Source organism: Dermacentor andersoni, chromosome 1 (genome assembly GCF_023375885.2).
Source record: "Dermacentor andersoni chromosome 1, qqDerAnde1_hic_scaffold, whole genome shotgun sequence".
NCBI classification, from domain to species: Eukaryota; Metazoa; Arthropoda; class Arachnida; order Ixodida; family Ixodidae; genus Dermacentor; species Dermacentor andersoni.
This window is the reverse complement of record NC_092814.1, coordinates 69382165-69393281: the sequence shown is the minus strand read 5'-3', so window position 1 is coordinate 69393281 and position 11117 is coordinate 69382165. Positions and strand designations below refer to the sequence as shown.

Here is an 11117-nt window from a genome sequence, read left to right as displayed (position 1 = left end):
TTCATCTTCGTCTAGGATATTTTGTTGTATTGTTGTTGACTTCCTGCCTAATAGTTTTATGTGGTTCCAAAATATTCTAGGTGCGGCCGTATTTTTCTCACGTATTTCTGACCCTTAGCGTTCACTTTCACCTTTTAATTTTGCTTGCACGAGTATTTGAACCATAGACATTTTCTCCCGGTATATTTCCCATTTACTGGATACTTCATCCTGCGGCAACTGCGCCTTCTTTGCCTGCCTGTGCTCTCGAGATGCTTTCTGTCATTCGGCGATCGCTTGTCGTATCTCCCCGTTCCACTAGCTTTTCGGTTTCTTTTTTCCTTTCCAACGGGCATGTTGTTTCTCTTTCCGTATTTCTGTCGTTATTACACTTAGAAGCTCACCATATTCCCACTCTTTACTTGGCCATTTGCCAAGTTCTTCCTCGACTCTAGTGACTATATTTGCTATTTGTTCAGCGTTCAAACTTGGACTGGCCATTCTGCGCTCCTTGCTCCCAACTACATATTCCATTTTCAAAATGATGCGTTTATGGTCACTCCCTATGTTGCTATGCCCTTCCTCATCAATGACCATTTCTCTCAACTTATCATGAATTCCTTCTGTCATCAGACAGTAATCAATGGTCGATTGCCGGTTTCCCACTTCCCACGTGATCTGCCCTTCACACTTAGGCCCTGTGTTCACGATAACGAGGCCTGCGTCGCATACTGTGCCATCTGGTGGTAGAAGATGAAACCACAGCAGCATTTATGGAGCATATTCCAGGTTATCAGTGCCAAGCAGTGAATTTTTTTTGTTGCAATGTCTTGACGATTGGTGGCATTTTTCTTTCTTTTTCTTATTTCTTTCTTTTACCTTTCTATCTTTCTTTGCCTCTTCTTTTTTCTTTTTTCTTTGCAGAAGCGAGCGGATGCATTATAATAAAGTTGCGACTGGCGAGGCTGCGCCGAGTGGAAGGTGCTTGTGCGACTTGTGTACTCAACAAATCGTCGTATTCAGAACTGCGCCTCTGGCGCCGAGCTTTAACCTCACTTCGTTTCGTTAGGCACTCTGACAAAGGTGCAGAGCGTCTCCCGAGCCGATCAACCGGCCCGCAGCCGTGGCGGAAGCCATTTCGCACTTTCGTTCCTCTCGCTCGCCGCTCGTGCGCTCAGCTCGGCGAGCTCTCTAGAGGAACGGAGGCGCCCGTTCGCTCACCCGCTCGCGGCTGAGCGTCTGGCGCGTGCGCACTGGCACCCCTCCTGCGGGGTGCAGGAAGCAGTCTGCTAAAATGGTCTATCGGCGCTGGTTGGGGCAATTTGGTTCGGAAGTAAGTAACATTTAAGTAACTACTTAAATTGAGGACGACGCAACGAGCTATGGAAATACGAATGATGGGTGTAACGTTAAGGGATAAGAAAAGAGCAGATTGGGTAAGGGAACAAACGCGAGTTAATCACATCTTAGTTGAAATCAGGAAAAAGAAATGGGCATGGGCAGGACATGTAATGAGGAGGGAAGATAACCGATGGTCATTAAGGGTTACGGAATGGATTCCAAGGGAAGGGAAGCGTAGCAGGGGGCGGCAGAAAGTTAGGTGGGCGGATGAGATTAAGAAGTTTGCAGGGACAACATGGCCACAATTAGTACATGACCAGTGTAGTTGGAGAAGTATGGGAGAGGCCTTTGCCCTGCAGTGGGCGTAACCAGGCTGATGATGATGATGATGTAGTAACATTGTGCCATTGAACAAGGACTATAATGCCGTTCAAAGGAACCAATGACTCAAAAATTGGCGAATTTAGAGAACTTTATCCCTACAGAGCCGGCCACAACGCGCGAACATAGCTTGAAACTTGTGACGTAATGCTTACGCAATGGCTTTAACGGCGTAGCGCGAAATTGAGAAAGGCCACTTTGACTTTGGTTTCCGTCCCTAGTGATCAACCGTCTTCCGCAAAATAAGTTACCACAGCATTTTCAAATAATACTTCCTGATTCTTAAGCAATTTAGCGTTGAAAAAGCATGGACAGGTGGATGAGTTGATGCGGTAATACGTTGAAAGAGCGCTAAGACGAGCACGAACGAGCCCACTGTCTTGTTTTTTTCTCTTTGCGTTCGTCTTTAGCCCGGTTTCGTCAAATTTAGTGTTGCTATTCAGTGTCCTTATGAAGGTTTCCGCTCTTGGAACACGCTTGAAACCCTTTTAAACGACGTCATTCAGTGTGCTTTTTAACGCTTGCTGGCACGTAATATACTAAGAAATCGTGTATTTTCAATGATCTATTACGTCATACCAGGAGGGGAGGGGGGCATGCTTTTCTTACTGCAGCAGTTTGTGGTATCGGCAGTCACGTCGGGAAAGCTTGAGGACATGGACATTCTGTTTATAAAAGCTAGCTTGGCAGACTTTCCTCTTGATGAGCTAGTGCTACCATACCCAGCTACGAAGAAACAATACACCGCCTCTTATGCGACCATCCTTCCTTTGGCGATGAAAGGCTTGCTATTGACACCGCCCATAGGGTCGCTTCTAGGTGAGAAACGGTGAAATACCTTTCTGTGAGATCACGGACCCTGGCCTCACGTGTAGTTAATCCGGAAAGCCACAAGGGCGTCCTGCCGAGGCCTTTGGAACCAACTGAACAGGCCATCCGATAGAAAGAGGTGAACACTCGCGTGCAGTAGTGCCGCTTGCATAATCACGTCCTCCTTGCTTTTTTTTTTGCCTTTTTATCGCCACTTTGCTCCAGGGCAAGGTAGTGAAGTATGTGCAATTCTGGTTATATGTTTTCGACACCCGCAGCAAGTCTTGAAACACTGTAGGGCTTTCCCCTCATCCACAACTTTTTCTTATTTATGTAATAAGACTATGCCTATACTTATTGCGTCATTGCAGATGGAAACCACCACTGGTAGTTTTTGCATGTGATGTATGAAATAGCCCATCAACAAGCACATTGGCTAGAAAGAAGACTCTAGATGTGCAGTGGTACAGGTGATAGTCTTTCACTGCGCTATGTCGGTTGTGAGCGATGTCCGAAGTGAAATAAAAATGCAGAAAAAATTCACATGTAGAGCTCCGTTATAATCAACCCGAACACGCCTTATAAGCGCTTATTTACTTCTCCTGCCGACGATGCCGGCGATTTTCGGTTGGGATGCTTTGAATGAGCTAGCTTAATGCGTCATCTTCCTTCCATAATTATTCGATGTTTGGTTTGTTAAGTTTCTAAATTTTGTTAAAATAAGGTCGCTAAAGATGTACCTACATTGTTTGTGTTAAGTCCTACGGCGGTCGTACATAGCGAAAAAAATTGTAAACACAATGAAACCAAAATAATAAAAAAAACTTACACCATACACGAAGCATCTCTTCCAGCGTCTTGTGTCTTCTTCTCCATATAGGCAATGGCGCCAGCAGAAAGGCCGCATCGTTAAATACAAAAAAACCTAGCCAAACCTTCCTCGTAAGGCATCTCCCGGGAAGGTATCAAAAAGAAACGCATTAGTGTCGTTTTCCGTCTGCAAAAACAGCGCCGCAGGGTGTAATTCGATGTGTTTGTTTTCCCGTTGCATAGGTGTCTGTTGGCGGTCTAAAACCTGGTAATTCAGGGATCTTTTCCGACTTATACAGGCGCCTCAGATTAACCAAGGCGGTGGCAATAGCTATAGGACTCCGTCTAAGAAAAAATTGGACTGCTTTGTAGAAGTTGGAAACGATGCTCACGACAAATTTCATTCTCGTTCCCGTGGCAGAAACAAAGCACTAGAAAATCTAAATAAATTGTTTCTCTAGGGACGAATGTCTACATTGCAAATGGAGCCACACAAGGCCTCCGTGCACTTGCGGGATGTGTTCACTGAAGCGAGCATCGTCCAATGTGAATGATACTGCTGCATCCATGCTTCAAGGAAATGATGAGTGGTGGTAAGAGCCCCATGAGATAAGACTCCTCGGGCAGCGCCAATTCTTCCTGCGGCTCAACCGGAGGTTCCTCGTCGGCTGCTCCGACAGCGCCGAGCTCCTGCTGAAGCCCATGCACGACCGCGGGCCCGATTGCAGCTACGCCGCCAACTGCATCACCGTCGACGATTCCTGCAGCGAGTGCTGCTCGGTGTAGTGCCGCGTAGTTGGCAACTCGAGGAGACCCGTCAATGGCGGTGGTGCGATTTGAGAACGACCTGCTCGTGACACACTGGAAGTGGACGTGCCGGTTCTTGGCCTCTTCTTTCTCCCAGGACATGCGCATGAAGGGCCGCTGTACGTAGTTGTAGATCATCTCGTCACGCCCAACTGGCTGACGCTTCCGTTTCTCCTTTGGGGTCGGGTAGGATTCAGTGCCAAGCCTAATTTTTTTAAGGCCACGCTCCTTGAGCACCTGCACGGCAACGTCCCGATTCTCTATGTACTTGAAGAAACGGTACATGGCAGTGCTGTGGATGGCTTGGGAACGCACTTCGCCACTCTGCGGTAGATACTCCGCGTCACAGTCGACTGTGTCGTCGTCCAAGAGAACCACTATATGACACTCCCGCTCACCTATCTTAGCAGCATTGACCATTCTGCAGACAATCAGATCTTCAAGGAACTTGTCAAACTGTTGGCGAGCTCCCTCATTGGAAAGCTCATGAAGAAGGCCCCTGAGGTTGTGGCACTTGATAGTTTGGGGATTGAACGGAATGAGAAGATAGTCGCATGCCTGTCGTAGTTCAGGCACCGTAACACCTGGAGGGCAGTAGATGACACCGGTCTCGTAGTAATCCAGGATGGCTCTGAAGACGGCAGCAGACAAGCCTTCGGCCACCTCGTAGTCTCCCCGTTCGTTGGGGGTTGTGATGCTGTTCTCCAGTGATGAGCTAAACATGCGTCCTAGCATGGTGTCCGGTTGCAGCGCGAACAGCGCTGGGTCGACGATGAACTCCGTATTGCTCACGATGAGGGTGACGCGCTTCCTCGAGCCTGTGCCCAGGGAGAGCACCGACATAGACGCGGCCGATGGCAGGCAGTCGCCGTGGCCGCTCGCCTCCATCACGCCGGTCGAGGTAGAGGCCGCGTGGCACGACATGCCGCTACTCTCAGTTGAGCTGGAGTCGCTGCACGATGAGCTGCCCCCGAGCCCCGCACTAGCCCTGCTGGGCAGCAGTTGGCCGCGTTGAGACTTGACTCGAGCTGCGGCGCTCTCTCCCTTTCCGTCCTTGTCGTCCAGCTTGCTCACCAGCAACGGCTTGAGCTTGGCGCCACCGCTGCCGGAGGAGCTGCCCCCGTGCACTGAACTAGCCCTGCTGGGCAGCAGTTGGCCGCGTTGGGACTTGATTCGAGCTGCGGCGCTCCCTTCCTTTCCTTTCTTGTCGTCCAGCTTGCTTATCAGCAACGGCTTGAGCTTGGCGCCACCGCTGCCGGAGGAGCTGCCCCCGTGCACTGAACTAGCCCTGCTGGGCAGCAGTTGGTCGCGTTGGGACTTGATTCGAGTTGCGGCGCTCCCTTCCTTTCCGTCCTTGTCGTCCAGCTTGCTCATCAGCAACGGCTTGAGCTTGGCGCCGCCGCTGCCGGAGGAGCTGCCCCCGTGCCCCGCACTAGCCTTGCCGGGCAGCAGTTGGCCGCGCTGGGACTTGATTCGAGCTGCGGCGCTCTCTCCCTTTCCGTCCTTGTCGTCCAGCTTGCTCACCAGCAACGGCTTGAGCTTGGCGCCACCGCTGCCGGAGGAGCTGTCGGAGTCGCGCCTCGTCTTTGCCCCGTCCTCTGGGGAGGCGTCTTCAGTGTCGCTGCTACTGCTGCTCCGACCGAGACGCTCCCGAAAGGACATGGCGCGCGAACCACGTAGCCCTCGCGAATGTCAGCCTCCGCCGTTTCACACCCAGCAGTGCTCCAACGGTGGTGACGGAAGGAAACCCCGCAGACCACACTGTTACCATAGCAGGGGACGTTTATTTTGGTCGCGAAAATGAACTCAAGAGTGGCAAACGAAGTTGTTGCTGTTTTCTGCTGTTCTCCTAAATAATTTTGGCACATACCCACAGTGGGGAACTGGTCATCAATCAGGTGGTAAACAGAAACGGACAAGAAAAGGGGAACTAAAAATTGCCAGTTATAGATTAAAGGTACCGGGTGCGAGAGCGCCTAAAACAGATTAAAATAAAATAAAAAACAACACCAAACGCAGAAATTAGAAATTAAGAAATTATTTAGCAGCGTAATCGATTGGATTCAGTAAGAAAATTTCTAAATGCTAATCAAACATTTCTGACGCTGAAACCAAAAGGCTCCACAACAGAGAAACACAGGCAGACAAATTTACGCTGACACTACGTAGCTGTTTGTAATCATATTTCTCTTATCTTATATCTCTTATCTTTCTCTTATCAAGCAACTACAGAACAAAAAGAAATGATCTATTGTCTGGCTTGCCACAGAATGAGTATAGTGGTGATGGAAGAAGTTCAGACCTGTGTTGATAGAAACTTAGCGGCGGTATGCGACAGCGCAGCCCCGCGATGGAAACGTCCATTTTTCATGTTTGCCAAAATTCTGTGCATCAGGGATTTAAAAGATAATGGTAATCCGTGGAGTTAGTGCGAAGTCTGACACTGCTTGCATGATTACACGCCTACGAAACTGAACAGCCGTGGCATGAGTTGTTTCAGAACATGGCTCGTACCCACCAGGGGTTTGGCCACACAGGAGGTAATGAAAAGTGCACGTAACAAAAGACATAGGGGTTGTTGTTTGACGACATGGCTCGTACCCAGGAGGGGTTTGGCCACACAGGAGGTAATGAAAAGTGCACCTAACAAAAGACATAGGGGTTGTTGTTTGAGGACATGGCTCGTACCCAGGAGGGGTTTGGCCACACAGGAGGTAATGAAAAGTGCACCTAACAAAAGACATAGGGGTTGTTGTTTGAGGACATGGCTCGTACCCAGGAGGGGTTTGGCCACACAAGAGGTAATGAAAAGTGCACCTAACAAAAGACATAGGGGTTGTTGTTTGAGGACATGGCTCGTACCCAGGAGGGGTTTGGCCACACAGGAGGTAATGAAAAGTGCACCTAACAAAAGACATAGGGGTTGTTGTTTGAGGACATGGCTCGTACCCAGGAGGGGTTTGGCCACACAGGAGGTAATGAAAAGTGCACCTAACAAAAGACATAGGGGTTGTTGTTTGAGGACATGGCTCGTACCCAGGAGGGGTTTGGCCACACAAGAGGTAATGAAAAGTGCACCTAACAAAAGACATAGGGGTTGTTGTTTGAGGACATGGCTCGTACCCAGGAGGGGTTTGGCCACACAAGAGGTAATGAAAAGTGCACCTAACAAAAGACATAGGGGTTGTTGTTTGAGAACATGGCTCATGCCCAGGAGGGGTTTGGCCACACAGGAGGTAATGAAAAGTGCACCTAACAAAAGACATAGGGGTTGTTGTTTGAGGACATGGCTCGTACCCAGGAGGGGTTTGGCCACACAGGAGGTAATGAAAAGTGCACCTAACAAAAGACATAGGGGTTGTTGTTTGAGGACATGGCTCGTACCCAGGAGGGGTTTGGCCACACAGGAGGTAATGAAAAGTGCACCTAACAAAAGACATAGGGGTTGTTGTTTGAGGACATGGCTCGTACCCAGGAGGGGTTTGGCCACACAAGAGGTAATGAAAAGTGCACCTAACAAAAGACATAGGGGTTGTTGTTTGAGGACATGGCTCGTACCCAGGAGGGGTTTGGCCACACAGGAGGTAATGAAAAGTGCACCTAACAAAAGACATAGGGGTTGTTGTTTGAGGACATGGCTCGTACCCAGGAGGGGTTTGGCCACACAGGAGGTAATGAAAAGTGCACCTAACAAAAGACATAGGGGTTGTTGTTTGAGGACATGGCTCGTACCCAGGAGGGGTTTGGCCACACAAGAGGTAATGAAAAGTGCACCTAACAAAAGACATAGGGGTTGTTGTTTGAGGACATGGCTCGTACCCAGGAGGGGTTTGGCCACACAGGAGGTAATGAAAAGTGCACCTAACAAAAGACATAGGGGTTGTTGTTTGAGGACATGGCTCGTACCCAGGAGGGGTTTGGCCACACAGGAGGTAATGAAAAGTGCACCTAACAAAAGACATAGGGGTTGTTGTTTGAGGACATGGCTCGTACCCAGGAGGGATTTGGCCACACAGGAGGTAACGAAAAGTGCACCTAACAAAAGACATAGGGGTTGTTGTTTGAGGACATGGCTCGTACCCAGGAGGGGTTTGGCCACACAGGAGGTAATGAAAAGTGCACCTAACAAAATACATAGGGGTTGTTGTTTGAGAACATGGCTCATGCCCAGGAGGGGTTTGGCCACACAGGAGGTAATGAAAAGTGCACCCAACAAAAGACAAGGGAGGTAAAAAGCAAACAATAAAAAAAGCATGAGGCAGCTCAAGCATCACAACATTTTGTGACGACTTATTCATAAAACGGGGGAGTAGACCAAGGTCGGTACCCTATAGCAGCGTAATCTTCCGGAAGTTTCAATGAACGTCTGCGCAGCAGTAATAATTGACCTGTGACTTCTGCGTAATTGATAAGCCACAAAGGAAAATAAGTTTGACGTTGATTACCCAGATTACCAATCGTACTAGAAGCATTTTGCGGAGGGAGAAGAAACAGCAGCAGGATAAAAAGATCGGGCCAATTGTTTCTGATTTGTTACGAAAAAGAGCAAAGGTTACTTATAACTAAACCAGATCTATAAAGTTAAAAGTTTAGGCGGGGAACTTAACAAGGGAAACTTAATAACGTCATCTCGCATTGTCGTGAAGGGTATTTTGCCCGAACACCCGTGTACTTAGATTTAGGTGCACGTTAAAGAACCCCAGGTGGTCGAACTTTCCGGAGTCCTCCACTACGGCGTGCCTCATAATGAGAAAGTGGTTTTGCACGTAAAACCCCATAATTTAATTTTTTTTTATTTTGCCCGTGTTCCACAGGAATTTCAGGTGTCGAAAATCATCAAAAGAAATTAGGAATGATTCATTACAATTTAAAAACAGAAGGCGTTTAAATCTAGTTCCTGTTGTAAAAGCCCCCAAAGTAAAGAAAACTATTTAAAACCTGACCAGCTAGTGAGGACAATGCAAGTGAGTCGGGGGACGCATTTAGGAAGATGCACTGCGTCCGGAGACCCAAACAAAGCGCACTTCAGCCAAACTGTCCAGCACAGGTGCCGAAAGTATACTCAGTCTGTGCGAACTTATTAGAACATAAATATGTACACGCCGAAAGCGCATCAGTAACCATAATTAGTTTAAATTTCTGAGGACGTAATTTTCTGATGCCCATGATAACTTCCAGAATGTTTGGGAGAAATATTGGGGTGTAATTGGACAGGTGGAGAGCAAAAAAAAATAGTTAAGCTGAGTAGAAAAGATGCCAACTCCAGCCTTCTTTAAAATTTGAGTTGCATCAGTAGAAATAAAGTGAGAAGGCAGTTGACAGAGATGATCTTGAAGGAGACCTTCCCGTATACACGCTGGTATAAGTTTTGCGTGTTTTGGAAAAATATAATTAAAAATCAATTTGCCCTTAAATATATTTTTACTTGAAGAAACTAGGCGAAGCAAACTCTAACTTGAAGTTTCGATAACAACGCCTGAACAAAAATAACCTGAGGCCATCGATAACGCCGCCAAAATTTTCTCAAAATGTGTCGTGAGAAGTGGTGAAAATGAATTGTGAACGGGAGAGAGATACCTCGTAGAGCTTCAGAAAAGGCAGCACAGAAACCTTCTTAAATATGGAATCAAGACGAATAATTCGAGATTCCAGATAAAGATGCATGATTAGCCAAGAAGCTCGGCAGCTCGAGACACCGGGGGCCGAGATTGTCTTTCCAGTAGTATTGGAGGTCGCAGCTTGTATGCTGCACACCCAAAAAAAAAAAAAAAAAAACAAAGAATACAGGTGAATTCGAGAATGGGTTGGAAGTTTATAAATAAGCAGTAACGTAGCGCTACGCGTATACCTGCATTATACTTCAGAACCAGCGCAACCCCATTGCACGTTCTGAGTGACGAGCATTTGCTTCGATCTGCTGCTGCCAGTTTAACTCCACCGTCATATGCAATTCCTAAGTACTTCAAAGATGAAACTTCTGGTATGCTCTGGTCTGCTCATTTTGATAGTGAAGACAATTAAAACGGTATTTGAAAATGGAAACGCAAGTAAAGATCATTTTATAACGTTAAGAGAAAAGGTCAAGCCAGGACTCAAGCTCGGAAAAATATGATTGTAAAATTTGATACAAGGTATTGACTGTTCCGCGATGAGATGAAATAGGCAATGACATCGGCATAGAGATAAAGTTGAACATCCTGCTAAACTGGGACAGAAAATAACATATTGAACAAAAGCGGAGAAGGAACTGATCCCTTAGACGCGGCTCTCGTCTGATTCTATGTATACATATACCAGAGGCAACCCCATCCTGGCAACGAAACAGTTGTCTTCCAGAAAGGAACTCTTGTACGTATTATTATAGTCTGGCACAGCACAGCTTGCTAAACTAGAAATTAGAATTCCATGTCCGACACTACTGTAGGCTTTTGAAGTACATCACGTTAATAATGCTTAGATCTCTCCTATCCCGCACGTCGAATGCGGCTTTCTAAATCAAGATGAGTTGAACATCAACACCACCAAGTTGGTATGGTATTCCTTATGCGACGGCGCACACCCACTGTGGGGGATTGGCCAAGATTTGGGTGAAATTAGGCTATCTTTATTAAAAGACTAAAATTGGTAAAGCTAACTGGAGGAAATGAACAAAAATAAAATGTTTAAGAATTCAAGACAATCTCTTTGTAGCACTTATAAAATCCTCCACGGTTGAGCAAATATCCCTGTGGCACTTTCCAAGAGAGGAGGCTCCTAGAGAAAGGATATTTATAATTGAAAAGCTCAAACCAAGCTGTGTAAATCTTGATTCTAGATTTTTTCTTAAATAAGTGAAACGGCGGCAGAATATGAAAAAATGATCTATTGTTTCATCTTCTCCACAGACTGGGCACAGAGGGGAGGGCACCAGACCAGCCCTGTGACGATAGAAGTTTAATTTTGGTATTCGACAACGTAATCGGGTAAAGATGACTTCAGTTTTTCTTGTG

General features: G+C 47.0%; 1 protein-coding gene across 1 annotated transcript; it reads right to left on the bottom strand.

Moving 5' to 3' along the window:
- Positions 1–3696: 3696 nt before the first annotated feature.
- Positions 3697–5795, bottom strand: LOC126543220 (uncharacterized). The gene has a single exon (XM_050190355.3). It carries the CDS (start codon positions 5788–5790, stop codon positions 3844–3846), a length of 1947 nt encoding a protein of 648 aa, XP_050046312.2. The 5' UTR covers positions 5791–5795; the 3' UTR covers positions 3697–3843.
- Positions 5796–11117: the final 5322 nt, after the last annotated feature.